The sequence below is a fragment of the Siniperca chuatsi genome, linkage group LG15, assembly GCF_020085105.1.
Source record: "Siniperca chuatsi isolate FFG_IHB_CAS linkage group LG15, ASM2008510v1, whole genome shotgun sequence".
NCBI lineage: Eukaryota > Metazoa > Chordata > Actinopteri > Centrarchiformes > Sinipercidae > Siniperca > Siniperca chuatsi.
This window is the reverse complement of record NC_058056.1, coordinates 22,472,138-22,493,528: the sequence shown is the minus strand read 5'-3', so window position 1 is coordinate 22,493,528 and position 21,391 is coordinate 22,472,138. Positions and strand designations below refer to the sequence as shown.

Below are 21,391 nucleotides of genomic sequence, written 5' to 3'. Positions count from 1 at the left end.
TAAAAGTAAGGTTGCTCAAGGATGTTGTGCCCTAGGAGACACTTGGCATCTTCTGTCGTTGTACCCTGAGCCAAGTGAGTTATGATATGAAGACGACATGACTGGATTTAACCTTCTATTTTGATACCGTGCATCATGTCAGCTTTTCTAGATGGTTTACTGCAGAAAGTAACAGGACAGAAGGAAGGGAAAAGAGACAAAAAGAGAGATTCACACCAGAGCTGGAAGTGTCAGATCTGATCTGATGGTTGTAGTGTAATGTGAACAGAAAAAGCGCACAGTGTGTTCTTTTCATCTTTGATCTGACCACATTCGCATTTGCTTCAGATCACTATCATCTTAACTCTGTTTTTTGGCCAGGAAAACATAAAGAAAGCTTTGAAGCAACCACTAAAAGCAAACATCAGAGATAGTTTCTGGATTATAAGTCAATTAAATGGCTTTGGCTGCCAAACATCCTTTGTGGGCCACTTTTATAGTGGTCTTCTTCAATTGTGGATGTCACTTAAGGCCTTTTCAAACTGATATCAGATATAAGTGACACTAGAAAACTAGGAACTGATCAAAACAAAGACCTACATTAAATAATGAAAGGATGCACCAAATCAGATTCAAGTCCCAATGACACTTTGTTTAATATATTCTGTATATATGTATGTATATATGTGTGTATATATCCAGTCTTCTGCAGCATATTACACATATCAGGAAAAAGCTATTTTCATAACCATAAATATGAGTGAATTTTAATGTTCGGTTCAGTCTCACTGCACTCATCAGCGTTGTTTCCAGAAGCAGCAGCCAACTGTTCCCTGTCGGCTGGGTGTGTAAATAGGCAACTGTTTGCTAACAAGTTCGCCATATTAACTTTAGAAGGTGAACATATTTCAATGTTGTGTTTACAGCTTATTCTGTTCCCCCCAAGTGACCTACACAAATTAATTGTTTCTACTTTACAGAATTCAGAAGACAACCTAAATCCTTTGAGTTCAGTTATTGTCACAGTTCTTGCATTTGGCTTGGGACTTTGGATTAACCAGTCAAATAGTTTAGGTCTTGATCACCCTTTCTGATAACCCAAACAAATGCCCACTGAGCCCACTCATTTTCACATTTGTAACCACAAATACTGGAGCCGTTAATATGTATATTTCAATGTTAAGTCTTTCTGTCAGGATCCCCATTCTTATTTTGCACTCTCAACCCCCAACTCACATATTCAGAGAATGTTTTTATTGCAGTAAAGGGGGAGGCAGTCGTAACAGGAGGGGGGACACTCCACGGTGCTATGCTGACCTGCTCACGTACAGCATGCAAGTGCTGTTTTTCTGTACATTAATCTGCATACGTTGACATTTATACTGTGGGATGATACATTAGTACAACATTTGTGGTGCAGATACTAAGAGTTAACAGTGGGGACCGGAGCAAACATACATGCACATTCCATGCAGTGGGGGTGGGAAGGAGCCGTAGAGGTCACAGAGCCTCCGGCTCTACGGCCGGGAAGGATCAGTGATTACAATCAACACTAATCCCTGATACACACCAACAACAGATAATCCCCGCTGTGACAATCCTCCGTAAACCTGATGCGAGATGTTGGACAAGGTTAGCCAGGGTGATTTATGACTCAGGAGCAACCAGTGACCTGTGATGGGACAGACAATAACCCGCTGACTGAGAGCTGCTGTTGAGATTTCACCAAAAGGTAAACATCTTAATTCATGTCAATGGACCTCGGATGTGCTTAGGAAGTAACAATAAACTCTAGTCTTTCAGAGTGCAGCTAATTGCCCGTAACTTGGGTAAAGGTAGCTGATGGACTTTTTTGGGGGGAGGGTTTCAAGGTGTCCTGTGTTTGTGCACACAACATCAGTCACAACGCAACTGCTTGCTCAGGAGCTTTTCACTGACACACTTTAACCTTGACTGCCAGATATAATATTAATATATGGTAGTTATTAATAGCATAAGTCATGACCTATCCACCAGCCCCAGGTGGTGAGCTCTCATAGTTCAGTTGTGTGCTATTTCTATTCCACTGTTTAATACATATTTACAACAACTACATGCTGCAAGGACTCATATTGACATGAAAGAAATTTATTATCAACCCAAGCAGAAGACAAATCTGGCTGTGACAGTAAAGGACAAAACCTCTGATGAACTCTGCATGAATTTGGCTCGAGGACAGCCAACCATCCATGCATTCCTTCTTACTAACCTTGCTCAAAGGCACAAAGACCAGCTGTGACTGACCACTATCAAGTCACACTGAATCCTTGATCTCTGGCTCTGGCCTATCACAGCAAAGTTGAACCAGCACTGACAGACAGAGAAAATCAATAATTGTTTATGATTATTTACTTTTATCGGTCAGGGATGCCATTTTGCATCACACAATACTCAGAATTGCTTTCAATACCTGCAACGAACAATTTAGCACATATACCCGGCAGTGATCTTTATGAAAGTGATGCCCAGTGCTAAAGGCAGTTCCAATCAGTGTTTGATTGTTTTAAAGAGAGATATTCACCATTTGAGAATGTGACACAAAATGTGGTACAAAATAAAGGCAAAATGTACAAAAGGTTGTTTAATGTACTTTTAAAGTTGTTTAAGTGGGCAATTCAAGACTTTAGTTGACAAAATAATTCTTCCAACTACAGCCTGGATCTATACTTAAGCAACACTCGATGAATAATATATGAAAATTGGAAATGTATCCATTAGTACAATTGTTATTTAAGGGTACCAGCACTGTTGTTCTGACTGGATCTTTGTTTTGTGCATGCACATAAGAGCACACAAACACAGGGACAACGCAAACAAGCTTAGCAATGTGCCCGCAAAGGCAGTGAAGAAGAAGACTGCTAGCTAGAAAGGATGTAAACATTGCATGCTGTAATAGTTAAAAAATGTCTTTCAAAGCATTTCTTAACCCTCAAGGATACACACAATGTAAAACACTGAATGTACAGTAAACATACATTTGTTTGTTTACAAGAAAACACACCGAAAGTTATTTTTACATTCAGTGTTACTCACCAAAACGCATTGTGTGTATCCTCGAGATCTAACAAACATGTTGCATGTGTCATGTGACCCTTGTGCTGGGATCCTCGTGATCACAAATCTCAGTATAACTGTTTGAAATCTTTGGGGAAAATATTTTATCGATTAGTTTTAGCTGTGAATTTCACATGTAATAGCCTAACTCTTTAACACGTACATGTGCGTCCTCGTGTGGAGGACAAACAAAATGGGGACCCACTCACAAAAAAACATCTCCATAGCACTACTAGAGGTCAAAAACTCCACAGGGTCCCTTTAATTAACAAAACCATTCACATCACTTTACATAGACATATTTCCCCACAACACAAGAAGTAATAGATTTTAAAAAAGAAAAGAAAAAGAAAGCAATGTTACTCTACTTGCTGTACTATTTCATACCCAAGTTGTCTCTTGGAAAAGCAGTGCAAAAACACCACAGCAATCAGTGCTTGTCAGTAAAGATGTCTTGTTTTCCCTAAATAAAGAGTATGTAGTACTATTAGTGATCTTCTTCTAAATTGACCTGACTATATGAGGAATGCAGTGTGTGCTGAGCCCACAGCAGAGTTGTCAAAGTGCCAGGTGGCTGTGTGAATGCATGGGGACGAAGCCAGGTATGACAGCTGGTGCTTAGAGCTGGCCCGTATTGACTCACCGCTACTAGCACAACCCCATGTTGCTACATTAGCCACGTGGATGCCATATCAAGACAACAACATCTCTCTGCACCCACACAGAGACATACTGTATACTGTATCCTGGCTCATATTTCTGACTCTGATTAAAACAAAGACTCTTTCAATAAAAATCAGGGACCAACATGGACCAACAGTGTAGTGTTACCATTGTGTATTCTTTTCACTGTACCATCTGGTGACTCGCACTCCTCCACCCCCCCTCCATTACTCTCTCACTTTCTTTCTTTGTTTATATTTTCCTCTGTCACTCTGTGCTGCACCGTCCATCCTCCAATGACAAGTGCATTGAGAAACGAGCTGGTGACTGTGCAGATGTGAGTATGACTTGAATGTTTTAGCGGCAAATGCTTGGCCCTTTTGTGTCAGCAACACAGCAGCAATTGTCTCTGCTAAACAATGAAAAAAAAAAAAAAAAATGCTGTTGATGAATCACATTTTATTAACAATGAGAACAAACAATGTTCAAATCCAGAGGGAAATGGGAAAAATTCTTAGGGAATTAATGGCATTTGCTATCAAAAGCTGCACCACAACAGTTTTGTGTGTATAATAAGAAGACAATATAATAAGCTTTCTAATCTCTGCTCCATTATTTCCGCTTACAATGCCATTACTGGTGCAGCAGAGAAATTAATGGATTCTCAGACAGCTTCTGAAGAAGGCTTTGGCACAATAACTTAGATCAATGCCCTCATCTATCTGCCTGTCTGCAGGGATCTCAGCCGGTTTCTGCAGTACTGTTCTTCAACTAACTTCATAGCGCACCAGGGCTTCAGAATTACGGCTGCACTTTCCTTACAATATTGCAAGTTGAGGAAGTTCATTCACAAAACTTTCTAGTGATCTGTTTCAGTATTGCTCTCCAATAGAATTACTGTACTCTGGAGTGCACCTTGTAGCCTTCCTTTCACCATAACACTTTGTAATTTATCTTCCAAGCTGATACTCCTCCCTTATTTCCCTGAGGGGTGAGAACACTGAATCAAGGATCTCGTGCAACTGACCAGCCATCTGCCTTATTGCCTGAGAATGGATCTAAACTCATTCAAAGAAAAGTACATAAAATAAACACAATCGGCAATATCATACAGATAGTATTGTTTGATGTGGCACTCAAAATCAGGAAGCTTCCTACAGCTCTTGACCCAACATTGTTCAGTAAGATTGGTATATATCCTTACATAACACAGCACCAGATGACCACACTTAGACAACATCTGCTGCGCTTTGATTGAACGCACCACTTCTTAGATGTCATGTCCAAGCTCCAGTGAGTTTTAAAAACACATGCTTGTTGTCAGATTTAAACTGCAGCAATTTACAAGCATTCTTTTGAAGGCAAGGAGGGAAAAATAATAAAAAGGCCATCAAGTTCAGTTATCAAGCATGCATAATTGTTGTAGTGTGCAGATAAAATAAATTTTCCAGTAAATGTGGGGAATGCATTACTTCTAATAACACCACAACACCTTCCAAATGCAATAAATGTGACCACGCTACAATTATGTTTTAACCTGTAACCAAAAGGTGACAGGACACCCCTGTTCAAATACTTTTATGAATGTTTGGTCTGAGTATATTTTTTTATGGCTTTTTATTGTTTTTTATCTGCTATGCCCCTTAAGCTGCCAGTATACTCCATCAGAACTACTTGTCGGACAGTCGAATACCTTCGGGAACGCCCTCCTCTCCACACCTTTCCAGCGTCGGATTAGGAGGGGGCTGTGTTCGACCATTTCTGTAACTTTCCAAAACCGACCATCCAACATTCACGACCATTTCCCACCGTGGTTGTGCAGAGGTGAGAAAGGAGCCAGGGTTTAAACTCCTCTCTCTAGCTCTCTTTTTTCATTCTTGATACAACTATTTCTGTCACTATTTCTTTTCATGTGAACAACTGAACAATATTGCATCTCCCCCCTTGCTTTTCACTCCACCTTCCAGTGTAGATGTTCATAACAAACACATTTGATTTCCAACGAGGTCGGACAACACGTCGTATGAACTACTTTTGTTCAAGCATAACCTGACCCTTAGTTCCAATGTAGGGAAATCTTAATGCTACAGCTTACAATGATATTTTAGACAATAGTGTGCTCCCAGCTTTGTGGAACTATTTTGGTGCAGTCTCTTTCCTGTTTCAACATGACAGTGCTCCCGTGCCTAAAGCCAGGTTCATAAAGAAATGGATTTCTGAGTTTGGTGTGTAATAACTTGACTGGCCCGCACAGATTTCTGACCGCAACCCCATCCAAAACCTTCGGCATGAACTGGAATGCCAACTGAGTGCCAACATCAGTGCCCGACCTCATTCCTGTGGCTGAATGAGCGCAAATCCCTGCAGCCAAAACCTTGTGGAAAACCTGAAACCAGAAAAGTGGAGATTTTAGCAGCATATTAATGGCGTTAGTTTTGAAATGAGATGTTCAACATTCATACATGGGTGTAATGTTTGGATGTCATTTTTTTGGCCATATAGTTTTAGTTTTAGTCACCTGGACCATATACACTGAACCCATATGTGCTTGCTCATCTGTAAGTTGCTTTGAATAATATGAACAATTTCTAAATGATGATCCACAGAATTCTTGCTGTTGTGTAGCCTACCATAGAATATGTTCTCTCTGGGTTTTTACAGCTTTTGTAAATGGTTACAATAAATGGCTAAAGGTTTAACCACCTCTGTGCTTTATCATTCAGCGTTACAGTGTAGCAAAACAGGTTTGTGTGAAAATGTCGCATTTTGTTGCTTTTATATTACTTCGGGGGATGGAGTAGCTGCATGTGTCACATTAGGCCAAGGGAAAGTCTAATGGCAAGGACTCTCCATGATGACTGAAGTCCGAAGTGATGGGGGGGGGGGCTACTCATCTTCCCTGGGGAGACAGAAACACAGAGGGAGTTGTTTCAATTAGTCAGATACTGCCAAGACAAAAAGCCCAACCTGCTCCCTGCTACACCTCCGCCCGGCCAGAGACAGCTAATCAAATCAAGACATCGATGATGCAGACAAAGACTGGAAGCACTCTGTGGTTTGAGAGAGAGGAAGCGGGGGGGTTAAACCGTACAACATGTCAGGTGTGTCATATTTGGAGTTGCATTCGTTACAGTGGTTTTGGTTTGTGTTTAGTAAAGTTATTTTTGTGTGTTTGAGAGGACAAATAGTCTTTATATGAGCAGTCCACAAGGAACTGGTGGGGAGAATGAAAGAGAGAGCAGAGAGACTGCTCGGGTAACCAAAACTATAATTATGAAACTGTTGCATAACTCACTTGGTAGTAAAAGGTACTGTTGTTGGGGCATCACACGTGATACTGTATGCCACTCCAAATCATCCACCAAATGATTTTAAGATTTACATTTTGACTCTTTTTTTTAGCTTCAAACATGACAGTAACCTGATCAGTTCAGTGTCTGATCCAGGGATTGGAGATTGTGGTCTGCATTTTTTTTTTTTTTGGAAGTTAATGGTCTCTGGGTATAGCTTTGTTGTTCACAGTTCCCTTTCTGATGTCACTTCAAAGCCGTATGCAATCTGGGCCAGAGGGGGTTTAGCCTGGCTTGACCAGGCACACTTCCGCGCCCCTTTTCATGTTTGGCACTCCATTTCTCTCTGACAAGCAGTAGGAGTAGAGTGTGGGCCCCTGAACACTAATTACAGGTCACCATGTCAACTGAGATGGGCTCTCCCCACTTTCAAAGCTAAGGCTGACATCTTGAAGGGGGAGGACGGGGTTTTAGGAGAGGCATGAGGATCCAATACAAGGAATTTATCTTAATAAACATGGAGATGAAGCATGTGTACATTTATTATCAAGGCACAGCTGGTGTCCACTCAGAGACTCAGACATTCGTTTCCTCCTTACGTAAGGCTGGTGGTGCTTTAATGTCACAGCATCCTCTTGGTTTCCCACATTCCTAGTTTCCCTACTAACTAATCTTTGGCTTGGGTTTTAATTAGAAGATCAAAAACACGACAGTCTGCAAAGATATGTACTTTATAGCCCTGATGTAATATGCTACAAATAAGCCAGGCCATCAGTAATAGTAAAGATGATGTGCATATTATTGTGAAATGTCTTTTCTTAATTGACACTATTTATATTAATATACATACAATATTACATAAGTATTATAATATATAAAATTAATATATTTATACTATACAAATATATCAATTTGACTTATTTGATTAAATTGACACTCCCAACACAACTCACTTACTCTGCTATAAGATTCATATAAAGGCCCTTAAAATTTGACGTCTCATTAAGTTCAAAGTCATCTTATGGTAGGCTTCATTATGATAATTGTATGTCCTATGATATCATATAAAAGGGGATTTATAGTTGGGTCTTGGTATCCTTCCTTTATTCTTGTGAAAATATGTATTACATGGTTACTACTGGTCAGAAAAGGCACATAAAAGAAAACCAGCTGCAGAGTGTTGGTGATCCGGACATAAAAATAAACTGCCCTACATCACAAAACTTTTTCTGAGAGCGCTTTTAATACATACGGGCGACGCAGTTACTATTTCTCCCCGCCGACTTCCAAAATTAATGCTGCAGAGCTCCAGTCCAGCACAGTCGGGAGGAATGGAATGAGAGGCAGCCGTGGGCGATACCAAATCTGGCTTCCATTAGGGGGGGTGCACTGCAAGCGTCACGGCAATTCTCGAGATTAAAGGGCATAATCACTCACACACTAATGAGGTGAAGTATACTACTAAGTACATTTTTTTTATTCATGAAATCATATGTTTTGCCTATGACTATCTGTGTCTGCGTGGTTGATCCAGGTAACTACAAAATCTTCATCTTCATCCCGGTTCCCCCGCTCTTTCACGCTTCCACCCACCGCACATGTATTCCTATCTACTTGCTACAGCTCCAGCGGGGGACAGAATGTGGCTGTCGTCGTAAGCGGCAGAACGACGACTCTTCTCAGAAACTTATTCAAATCTTTCCCAAACTGTGGATTTTCTTTCCTTCTGTTTTTTTTTCTCGTAAGAACTCAAATTAACCCGTTCGGATTAACACTTTTAAAAAGGAATAACTTTGTTTTCTCATTAAAAGGTGAGTTTCGCTTTACTGGCTGGATGCTTTGAATGCCTTCATCCGTTTTTATTCCTTCACACTCGGAATCTTAACGGCTACGACTCGTGCTAGCAGTTGCTGCGACGTCATTTCAACATCTTGAACCCATTTAAATGTTTAAAATTAGTGTTTTTTATGTAATTTCACATACGTATCAGTTTATAGGGGTGTTTTTGAAGTGTTTAAAGCCGTTACGAAGCAAAGTCGGGACAGCTAATAAGTTGTGTTGGTACTTGCTTCACCAACGGTGATGCTGCCAGGATATTTTACAGGGAATGTTTCCACGAAATATGAGTAACCGAGTCAAGTTTTTTCTAGTTAGTTGGGGCAATTTGTCTTTACTTAATAGGATGCAGATGTTTTCAACGGGTAAAGTAGGATAGCTGATTCATGGGGAGTTATAACTTTAAATGTTTCACGTAAGTTACCTTTCTCGCACTAACGTTGCCCGAAAACCAACCGAAGCGAAGATATCGTGTCAAATCAGTGTTTTCCTCCATTGTATGGTAACGTTAAAGTCCATCTTTCTGTATCGGAAGAGTAGTAAAAATTCCCCCTTGTTATTGTTGTGTAATTAACATGCCAGCAATGCCCCACACATCCAATGATGTCACCTTCAACAGCACTGCAAAAGTAGTGTAGATGTCTTGAATGGTACAGAATGATGTGTAACCCATGCTAATCAATCCTGTTTGGAGCTGCAAATCCCCCTTTTCTTTTCCTCTGAACAAACTGCAAAGTTGTTTTCTTAGTACTCAGGAATGCCAACAATTTCCCCTCTGTTTAATATTAGACCAGAGGGCAATCAGGGAAAAAAGGGAATTGGAATCGTCCTAATTTTCCTAAAGATTGTTAGCTTACTTTAAGACGGGGACATTGTTTGGGTGCACCACTTTTCAATAGATTGAGTGACTCATGCTGTGCATTATCATAATAGTTTTACTCTCAAGGCAAATTACCCTGTTTGCAGAGATGTCACAGTCAGATGTTGAGCACTCCCTGGAGCTATCAGGGTCTTGCTTAAGGGCACTTCAGCAGAGAGGATGCTTTGCCATCTGAACTTATGTCCCATGGTTGGTTGTTTTAACTACACTGTCACTCATATGTCCTTTGCCAAGTCATAATGAGGCTGTTAATGTAATGTAATAAACAGTTGTTGCACACTGTATAGACGTTGCACATTGATGTTTGTCGCATTTCTCAAGCTTGCAATTTACAAATTATATAAAAATTATTGGCTGGCTCTGCAGACACCAGCACGGCCAGTCAGGGGATCCCCTGTTGAAACTCATCCAGTACACCTGGTAGGTTAATCAGCTACCTTGTGTGGCCCATTCCCCCAGCATACAGTGTGTGACATGCCATCCAGGTCTCTGCTCCAGCTGTGGGGGAAAATGGAAGAAAAACAACTTTTTGGGATGGCAACACTCTCTCGGCTCGTGTTGTAACAAAGTAAAGTGAATGGGAGAGAGAGAGACAGTGCAGGTGCTGTCTGGACAGGAAGGGCACTGTTTGAGTAGGAAACAAAAAGGAAACGTGTGAACAAAGATGGTCGGTGTGCGTGTGTGACTCATTCAGATGAATCCTTGTTGGAATGTATGATAGGATGGCCCATAAATTGCTGAGGCAATCCCCCTCCCACGTAACGGATATGTTTTGCTATCTCGTTCTGGAGCTTTTAGCCCTCATTTTACTGTGCTGTCATGAAACCACACATGACATATGACATTACTTATTACATACACGCTTCAGTTAATGCTGGATCTGTTGTTTTTCTGAATATCAGTCATTTCCTCAGTTATTAAACTCAGCATTAAAAGCTCAACTGAATCCTTAGCCTCGGGGGTGGCTTTCTCTGCTAAAACCCTGCTGTGAATCCAAAAAACTGTTAGACACAGTACCTGAGCTGAAGAAGAAAGAATTTGTGGTGCTATACATAGGTAACTGGAGATAACCTGTTATACGCTTTTTACATAATTGTCTCCTCACAATGCAAATTCTCCCAGGGAAGCCTGATACACGCAAGGATGGGATTTTCATACCGTTCCAGAAGCTTGTTTATAAAATGCTCTCTCTTGAATTTATCACTCAATCTGCCTTCGGCCTTGTTGCTAGAAGATAAGGTGTAAGTGGAACCATATTTTGAGTGTTGGGACAATGTAACTGAGGAATGAGGGCGCCACAGGTCCATGAGAAAGGATGAGATTACTGTTATTGCCATAAAGGTGAAGAAACTCTATCTCTTACCATCCGATTGCATGTGTTATCTCCACTGTGTCTGCAGTATGTGGGTGTGTGTACGCAGTCAAATGTCCTTCTTGGTGTGAGTTATACAGGTGCCCTGGGCTCTCTACACTATCTAGTCTATGTAGCTGCTTTTGGATGCAAACCTTGTGTATCAGGAAAGTCAGCTTTTAAAGAGTTGAGAAAATTTCAGAGAAGTGGCCATATGTTTTTCAAGATTAACCTTGTGTTTTTTCGCCTGGACGAATGGCCTTGTGATTCCTGGAAATGCTCTACAGAAGACCACACAAACTCTTCAGTTCAAATTGTTTTTCAGTGAAAAAATGTCCACCAGTGTCAGTGCTGCATGCCTTTTCTGCAACTGCAGGGATGTTGCATGACTCCTCACGTCCAAGTCTCAAGCACACCAGGGGACAGAAGAAAAAAATGGGTCAGTTCTTCCTGCATTTGTCTCCCTTTCTCCCATTTCCTTGCATTGTATTTTTTTTCCTCTTCTTACTTGACCTTCTTTCTTTCTTTTGAGTTCTTTTAAGGAAGTGGACCTGAGAGATTTAACCTGCCAGCATCCCCTGAGGATATTATCAGCTTATCACACATGCTTCTCACTACAGCTCTCAGTGTTTCCTGTAGGATATTTTGTTGGTTTTGGTAGGATTGGTAGCAGCTAGATGTGTTACTGAGACCCAGGTTCAGTCCTGGGTCAGTAACATCAGATACCAGTTTAGGAATAGCTCTTAGCAGTATATTTATATCTCACTATCACAGTTGTAATTCCATTTGTAAGTCTTGTTTGGGTTTTGGAGTACTGTGAACAATCAGGCCAAATTAGGGACTTACATTATCTTTACTTTGTCTTTTCATTGAGGTAATTTTCAGGCTGTGAAGTGCTTCATAGATAAAGGAAATGCTGGCACACTACCAAGTGACTGGGAGAGGTGAATTCATGCAGCTGTATGTTGTTACACACTCTGTCAAGTTTCAAATATGTACAGGTATTTTCTGCACAGTTAAAAAAAAATTCCAGAGAAAAAAGACATAACACGTTTCAGTCTTGTGACTCTCCTCAGGTGTGACAGTGTAAACAATAGCAGACAATCCTGTTACAAAAGCTGCACACAGGAAACAGATTAGATCACCTACAAAAACCCTTTTCATTCTGTCAAAACGGAAGATCTTCGCCTGAAACAAAACATCAGGGCTTGGTTTGGGTTTGTTATAATTGCAGCTCATTTTTTAACCCTCTCCTTTAAGGCTGCTTGCCCTATTTTGAGCATACATAATGGTTGGGTTGACGTCTCAGCGGTGTGTTGCACTGCGATTGCTAGTTTTGAGGGGTTACTCATGCACTGTCCAAGCCTGAATGCTGGGCGGGGAGGGAAGGGAGCGACTGCTGACTCTGTTCTAACATGTCTTGCAGTGCTGGCGGTTTAAGATGTATGTGTGTTTGTGTGTGTGTGTGTGTGTGTGTGTGCTCTCACTCCTTGCTTAGAGCCACATGGAAGCCAGATGTTATGAATGTTGAAATAATTTTTCCATATAGGTAACTTAAGCTTAAGTTGTACTTCACTGAGAACTCACTGAGTTTTGAACTTTGCCGCTTGAGCTTTCTGTTACTTTTTTGTTACTGTTGACAAAGAACCTACATATTTCACCTGATCATTCCTTACATGTTAAAATATTTGATCATTTAAAAAAGGTGTGAGGAAAAGGTTGATTCACATAAAAAATGCGATTCTCATCTTCTGCGATTTTTTATTGATTCACAGATTTCAAAAATCGATTTTTGTTAATAACATTATGTTGACAGAGTGAAGAAGGCAGAACACCACCACAGGAGCACACAAGATTTATTTAGTGGATCGTCATCAAACAAGGCAAGCGTTTAGACACATTTTGGATTAATAACCTAATAATTAGCTTTACGAGATGAAAGTGAAGTATTTTGTGAATGCTTCGTATTTCATCAGCCATAGTGTGTTGAACTCCAGCCAACGCACAAGCAGGGTTCGAATTAACATCCACCAAGCGCCAAATGCAGGTAGATTTTCCGTTTGGCGGGTAAATCTTGGAAGGCTGTCCGCCACACTGGCGGGTAAATGTTTGTGCCAAAATAGTCATGTAATAAACTACGCTGAGAGTCTCTACCGTGTTTTGGTGTCATTTACGGGTGCGCTGCTTCTGTCCTCTGCTGTCTGTGTTGGATGTACTGAAACAAATGTATATGTGACACAAAAAGACAATTTATAATTTTGGCCACACCAAGAATCAACCAAAGTTTCCCTTTATCTGTCCATAAAGGCTTTGCTAAGAATGAGCAGTGATATGTCTTTCCACATCACATCTCTTTGCACTGATAGCTGATGCCACAAGTCTTAAACTGTAAGCCAACAAACGGCTCAACTAGGGCAGTTGACAAGCTGGTGTGTTGCTATTTTAAAGGTTGTTACTGAAGGCAGCCATTGAGCAAGACATTCGCTGTCACTTTCATAATTATATCTCCATCAAGAAGGAGAATGATTCATCAAGCAGGAAGGCGCGCCATCTTCTTAATCTGGAGTTATTCCTGGACAAATGATGCAAGGATGATTGAAAGTCAAAAGCCAAATGATGTGAAAAAAGTCTTTAGAATTCCTTTCCAGTGAGATAACCTCTCCAGTGAATTCATATCATGTATGGTAAATATTGCAGCTGCATTTACAATGTGAGTTGTGGTTTAGCCTGAGGCCACCCACCATCCAATTCCTCGACTTTTCTTTGTGAATTATATAACAGCATTACAATACCATGCTGTGTACAGGCCTTGACCTTCAGTGGTTAATGAGCGTGACATTTGATAAAGGAGGACATCCAGGCCTTTACTTCTCAGATGTTGGATTTGTATGAGCAAACATATAGATTATACTTAGCGTGAAAGAATATTATATTTACAGGGTCTTACTGTCTTGTGGATAATTACCATAATTCAGATCCTACATTTCATCAACTTGAGAGAAGTCGTTAAAATCAGGTTTAGGTTCTAAGACTTTCAGTTTTACTCTGAGCCAGAAACAGATTGTTTGTCCTCCCTGCTAGCTCAGTGGAAATAGACATACAAATATCTGCTAGATGATCTTATGGGCAAGGGATCATGGGAATCAAGGTCTTAAACTGTGCAGTGTGTTTTCCCTCTGCCTCTGAGATTAGGCTTAAAGGCTAAAAACACACACAGAAACATCCAGGTATTTATGAGGTAGCAGCTAAACATGCTTCTAGGCTCTGTTATTATCAGCAAGTGTTAGTTATTTGTTTATACCGCACATAGTCTGTTGACTGCAGAGAAAGTCAAATATAAGACAAGGTTATCATAGTCAGAATATCTTTTTTTGCCAAGTATAATACACATAAGAGCATGTTTCCGGCACATAACGACAGCCACTTCCCGACATCATGACAAGCCAGCCAGAATCCAAAATAGATGTTTAGACGATCCAGAATTAGTGGTTTGGGTGGTCAAGCGTGTCGCCCACTAGCATGCTTTTTCCTGTTTATTTTTTAACACTCAGCTCCTCCTTTTAGTGTATCAGTAGGTTAAACAGAGCAGAGGAGGGAAGTCTCACTGTGAAGGCTAATACCATTTTGTGACCAGTGTGATTTAGAGCTACTCGTCAGCTCAGCAACATTTCTCGTCAGCTGAATAAACAGATCTCTTGGCAGGGAACTGAGGAAAAAAATTACCAGTTCCCACTCGGATCTAGTCGTTGGCACTATTTATAAAAGTCGTGTCCTTTGAAAGGGAGACTTTAAATATTTTAGCAAAGGCAGTTTGCGTCAGCATCTGCAGTCCATGAAACACGCTTCCTCCCATATGATTGGTTGCATAAAATTAGAATTTGCGTTGTCTTTTTGTTGCATACACCCAGCCCATTGTAAAGTCTTTTTTTAGCTCCTATAAGTTTAAGAAATGTCAAAAATATAGATGATGAATCGTTGTGTGAATGTAGTACCTTAACTTGGTCTGACTTTGTGGTATTCTTTATGTCTGTCAGATGGAAGTTTTGAATGCTTACAGGTGTTGTTTTTGCAGTAACCTATTTGTAGTGTTCTTTTAAAGATCTAAATATAAGTATAGTTTGGTTAGTTTTTAGTTGAATTTTTATATATCTCAACTCATCTCGTCTATCTCAACGATTATTTTCATTATCGCTTGATCTGAAGTTTATTTTCTTTATAAATCAATTAATCAGTTTCAGTTTCAGTTTACTGTCATATGACAACAAAAAGCAGCAAATACTCACACTCGAGAAGCTGGAATCAGCAAATGTTTGGCATTTTTACTTCAAAAATGACTCACAACAATTAATGTATTATCAAAATAGTTGCATTTTTATTTTCTGTTGATGGACTAATCGATCAATCAACTCATCGTTTCAGCTCCTAACACAACACAGGTGATCCAAAGTGCTTTATAGTGCAGAGAGAAATAAGACAAAAGAAAGGAGAGGACAAATAAATATTAAAATCATATGTTCATGACAATTCACACAAAGATAACAAACTCCTACAGAGAGACAGCAAATGACATATGGCTTTAAAAGAAATACAAGAGCATGTCAGGTTACACACAGTTAAAAGCCAACGGGTAAAGGTACCTATTTGTATTTAGGTTTGCCACAAATAGAAGAATAGTAGGTCTGCAACTGTCCGAAACCCAAAGATATTCAGTTTACTGTGACATAAGACAAATAAAAGCAGCCAATACTCACAGTAGAGAAGCTTGAACTAAGTAATAATTGGCATTTTAGCTTGAAAAATGGCTTAAACAATTAATCTATTATCAAAATAGTTGCTTATTGTTCTTCTAATGACTGACTAGCTTTAGACTCTATCTGAATGGCCCTGATCCACCCATGTTGTTCTCAAAGCACTAAACAAAATCAGTTAGTTAAACTGAATAACACTGTTTAGCTCCAGATCACGTGTGCATTTGTGCTGTTCCAGGTTTAAGGATGCTGTCAGAGGTTCGATGCAGTTTGTGGGCGCATGGAGACGGTGGCAGTGCTGCTCGCTGTGTGCATCAGGAATCAAAGGCCGCCATTGTTGGAATGAGAAGCAGATGTTAGTGAGGAATTCTCCTGACTGCAGCAGTTTTTTCTTTTTTCATGCCTAAGCTTTGAGCGCTGCCTCACTCCATCTCCCTCCCTCCTGCTCTCTCTCTCTGTCTGTGCTGTATCCACCCTGTACTCTCTTCTTTTTCTCTCTCTTTTAGCTTTGACACATACTGTACCTGAAGCTATTCTTAAATCAGCGTGGTGACAGCCTCCTTCAGTTGGCCTGTTCCTTCTTCTCCAAGCATAGGAAGTTTTTCTTTGGCTCCACCATCCAACAGTTGGACATAGAGACTCTCCACCCCTCTCATGTCAATGGAGGAGGGGAAGAATGACAAAGAAAGAGGTATAGTTGTGACAAGAGGCCCTTTCTCTGTATCCCAGTGTGGGATTTGGTGTCATGCCTGACTCTGAGGTTTGCCACGTTGACAGAATCCCTGTTTGGGGCTGAAAGGCAGGAGGAAGCCCAGTTGGCTGCTCTTTGTGCGTGTGCTGCTTTAGATGGACTGTTGCATCACACTTTGCACGGCAGTGAAAGGGGGATGGAAAGCAGCAGTAATTTCATTATCCAGCACTCTCTTCCCTCACACAGTGCTCCCGGTACACAGTGTGTAAGAGAATCCGCCCTTTAATTTCACAGTGGACATTCCCTCTGTGGTGATGTCTCATGTGTAGACCAAACATGACACAATAGACCTTTAAACCCATCAATAATGACTATACTCAGTTATGCCCTGTGTCTACAAGAGACCAACATACGCATCCGCTTTCACCATTCAGCAATGTAATAAACAAGTCGTAACTAGGATGTGTCTGTGGAAGTCAGGAATCATATTTCTGGCTGAAAATGCAATATGGTATGACAGAACCCACTTCAAGGGCCATTAGTTTTTCTGCAGGTAGACTAAGCTGGATGTGTGAATGTTTCTGCCTTGTACACAGATTTCAAACCCTGGCAAAAAAAAAAAACACCAACCCTGGGACAAATCGTTCTTAAAATCCCTCTTTAAGCTTTTTAAAACCATTTGGCGTTGCAAATGAGTGGCATTTACTTAAAGTCAGATGCAGTAGCATCAGCTGAATATTTCCAGCAAAAGAAACCAAAAGCATTTCTATGATATTCTAAGACAACGTCCAAACTGAGCTGTCTACATCAGAAAGATATCACATGGTGACTGCAAGAACTGTGATTGTTCAGCTTCCACATTTCCAATGAGATTTTTAGACAAGTTAGCTTAGCTTAGCACAAAGACTAGAAACAGGGGGAAAGACAAGGCAAACCTTTCCACAGTCGCCTTGTATCACAAAGAGAGTGAAATAATGTAAACACAGTTACTATGGGAAATGTACTGTATAATTAAAGCATGATACAGCCTGATCGCATACAATACAGACGTCTAGTGCTGCAGCAGTGCTATCAACAGGTGAAATCCAACGCTAAACTATACTGTAAATCAAAACCTACACCTTAGGTATCTATGGCGGGACTGCCGTTAACCCCTTGCATCAAGTATAAATCTAGCTTTAGTTGGACATGGTCTAAGTTTTCCAGTACTCTTTATTGTTTTGCTATGTCTGACACCTCACCAATGTCAAACAAAACAATTCAAAACTAGGTGTTTTCTGCAAATATTATAGCTTACTGGCTCTCGATCTCTGGAGGGGAAGCGAGTGATGGAGGCAAGTGATCCAATTAAATGGATCTCACTTCTAATTAACCCTGCTGCCATCACACAGCTCAGCTGTTCTGTAGTACCTGACATATGGTTGTGGCAAGAGAGCAGGAACATACCCATGTGTGTGTGTGTGTGTGTGTGTGTGTGTGTGTGTGTGTGTGTGTGTGTGTGTGTGTGTGTGTGTGTGTGTGCATCTATTTTGTCTGCATGTACATATGTGTACATGTTTGTATGTGTGTGCAGTGCAGTAGTGATGTGTTTAGTCAAGGTCAGCAGCAGTGCAGAGAGCCACCCCAGTCATGGCTCATCAGCAGACTTTGCTGAGTGGCTGGTTGCCCGCCACACTGCACATCCAATGACCAGCGTTAATGAGAACTGATGCTGTATATCAACAGTATGTGTATTTATGACTGCTCTGCCCACAATGCTGCCTGTCTCTGCTGCAACAAAGCAGTGTTATATGTCGGCAGCAGGCGTACTGAATGGGTACTTAGTTCGAAAAGCACTTTCTGACTCTGCAGCAGAAGTCCAAGCCTGCAGTTAAAGCTGTTGTTTATTGGTATCATTCTAATCAGTAATTCTGGTGTTGTTTCCACTGCTGCTTGCTTTGTTAAAGTAATAATTTACTGATTTTGAGGCAGGTTTTTCACTTTTATAGCTGGAGGAGGCCTTAGACTGCAGTGAAACCTGAATTTTAGTAATTGTATGTAGGGATGATGGTTTACACAAACTGATTTGAACTCCTCAACTTTTCTATGTTGTGAATAAGCCTTTAATTCTCTGATTGCATCTTTTTAAATGCTAATTGTTTTTCACTCTGTAATGTGATCCTACCCAGTGTCCATCCTATCTGTTTTTAATGACAACATGGCTTCAAGGTGAGTGACTTTTAACAGGAAGGAGTGATAATCTGGATTGTTTGATTGTTCTTTAACATTCTTTTGTCTGGTCTGAGACCTTTCACACCCTCTCAAGGTCTCACACGTCCTCAGGCACAGTTCATGCTGTGAGCTACTTGCTGCTCACAGGACAACTGTTAATGTCGGAGATGTGTGTATATCCTCTCTAGTGTGTGTGTGTGTGTGTGTGTGTGTGTGTGTGTGAACAAGGGAACACATTGATGTCGTACAATATAAGTGTGAACATCTAACTTGACTGGGACACAGGTGCAGGATTAAGTCAAAATTTTCAAACACATTGTCAAAACATTGCAACTTAAAATTCAGTGTGCAGATATTCTTTCACATTCCTGTAATACTTTGCCATTACCTTTTGATAATAAGAGATTCTATTTAGTGAAAATACCTCTGCAAAAGAAAATTTTGTTTAGGGACATTTTAAATACTTGTATTTCCCAAAGACAAAGCTACAGTCTGACTCTTTCATGTGGATTCCAGCAAACAGTGAAAAATTCAATCAAGTCAAACAGCTGAATGCATGTCAACAGAACTGAATGAGTTGACAAAACCGATGCCAGGAGGAAAATGTGGAGCTGTTTGGCTTACAGAGCCAACAAAGTCAGACACCCAGTCGACATCTAAACCCCCGTGCACAGCAACAGCTGTTCAACTCAAGCATGATAATACATTGTTTTTTTTGCTGCAGTGTTGTATTTCTGGTTTGTTAAAATGCCTTCACAACTGGTTTTGTTGTGTTTTAAATGTTCCCCGGGAGTCACTGACATTCCCCTGAAATCATGTCACATATTCATGGACACAAACAGGAATGCTGACTTCCTTTTTGTCTGTCTGTCTTTTATTTCTCCCACCAGACTCTTTTAGTGGGAACATATTCTTCTGCAGATTAGCTATTTTTAAATGCTAATTTAGATCTTCAAACAAATTCATAATTTTCATGTCAACCACACAGCCATTGCCTCTTTTTCATACTGAAGAACACATCAAAATAATTCAAACAGAGTAAAATGAGACACTGCATCAAATCCTGTATCTTCTCTGATGTGTCTCCACAGTGGCTGACTGCAGCTCGGGTCCCCATGCTCTGCCTTGTGAGTGCTGCTTGGCCTGCTGAGCCCGTTGATGCTGGTGTGTCTGTACTGGGCTGCAGCTGAAGCAGGGATACAGTGACTGGTGGTGGTGTCTGTGCCTGCGGTGGTGGAGGTGGGTCGTCAGAGGGCCCAGAGCCCGGTAGCAGGCGGAGGGGCCTGTCCTGTCCCAGCCACACGAAGATGAACAAACTGAACTTCCACAACAACAAAACCATGCAGGACCGCCGCTGTGTCTGTGTCTTTTTGCCCAATGATGACACGCTCAATGTCATAGTCAATGTGAGTAAAAATGTAAACAATATTTTTTTTTGTTACCTTTGGACCGAGCCAGGCTAGCTGTTTCCCCCCTGTTTCTAGTCTTTATGACAAGAACCGGCTGCTAGCTGTAGCTTCATATTTATCATACAGACATGATATCAATCTCCTCATCTAACTTTAGGCAACAATGTGAATAAGCTTGTCAAACTACTCTTTAAAGCTCATACACTTAGGGTTTTAATTTCATAACGAATTGTGGTCAGTAGTTCTTGGCAGCAGTCAGCTGCTTCTTACGAAACAGTTTTTTGTGGTGCGAAACCTCAGGAATTTATTTAATCTGTAAATTAAAACAAGGTTCCTACTTGAATTGGAATACATTTAGGATGCACAAGTCACAGAAGCATGCACACATTGTGCTGCACATGTCCTGAGATAACTGCTTATGGAGGTTCATAATAACATGAGATTATTATTGTTTATATATTTATATAATGGCTAACAGATGAAAGTGAGCCTCCTCCTCTTCTCTCCTCCTCAGGTGAAGACCCTGTGCCAGGAACTGTTGGTTCAGGTGTGTGACCTCCTGAGGCTGAAGGACTGTCACCTGTTTGGACTCAGTGTTATTCAGAGTAAGATTTTTTTAAAAGGTGTTTTTTTGGGGGGGGCAATTTTGCCTTTATTTGATAGACAGGAAACATGGGGAGAGAGAGGGACATTACGACATGCAACAGAGGCCACTCAGCCAGGATTTGAATCGTGGATGTTGTAGTTATGTGGTATGCACTTTAACCATTAGGCTTCCAGGGCGCCCCAGAGTAAGGTTTCTCCTTTCAGGGATTCATTTGGGGTAAACAAATAAATGCTCCCTACCTCTTTTTGTGCAGTTCCATATGTTGTTTTATGGTGTGCTGTACACAGTTAATCTATATTTTAACTTGTTAACCCATCAGTTAAACAGAGCAGCCATTGTTTTCTATGACTGTCCACTTCACATCTCCATTTCTTAACTAGTGGAGACTGACTATTCAGTTGTGTGGGCAAACCCTCATTTTAATTTTAAAATGTTTGAATTACATGGTTACATCATGCAAATTGTGGAGTGAATGCAGAGTACTAGAGCCACATAAAAACAGTGTAACCAGGCAGTTTCTTTCCTCAGACCAATAACTTGGCTGAGAAACAGGAATCTGCCCTAAATGTAGCATCTCTCACCTATATGTCATGGCGGTCTCCCAGGAACCAGGGCCTCCTCGTCCTGACTGGC

At 40.7% G+C, this 21,391-nt stretch overlaps 1 protein-coding gene across 3 annotated transcripts in view; it reads left to right on the top strand.

Annotated features, from left to right (window-relative positions):
- The first annotated feature begins 8,643 nt into the window (after positions 1 to 8,643).
- The window catches only part of frmd6 (FERM domain containing 6), a 29,926-nt gene continuing 17,178 nt past the window's right edge, over positions 8,644 to 21,391 (top strand). Inside the window, exons 1-4 of one of the 3 annotated variants that reach the window (XM_044166773.1) lie at positions 8,644 to 8,836; positions 16,079 to 16,195; positions 19,834 to 20,148; positions 20,666 to 20,756. In XM_044166773.1, coding sequence (XP_044022708.1) covers positions 20,050 to 20,148; positions 20,666 to 20,756 — 190 coding nt within the window. In that variant the 5' untranslated portion in view covers positions 8,644 to 8,836; positions 16,079 to 16,195; positions 19,834 to 20,049. Of the gene's footprint in view, positions 8,837 to 11,454; positions 11,532 to 16,078; positions 16,196 to 19,833; positions 20,149 to 20,665; positions 20,757 to 21,391 lie in introns of those variants that run through there. The other 2 variants (XM_044166772.1, XM_044166774.1) reach the window with 2 other exon arrangements.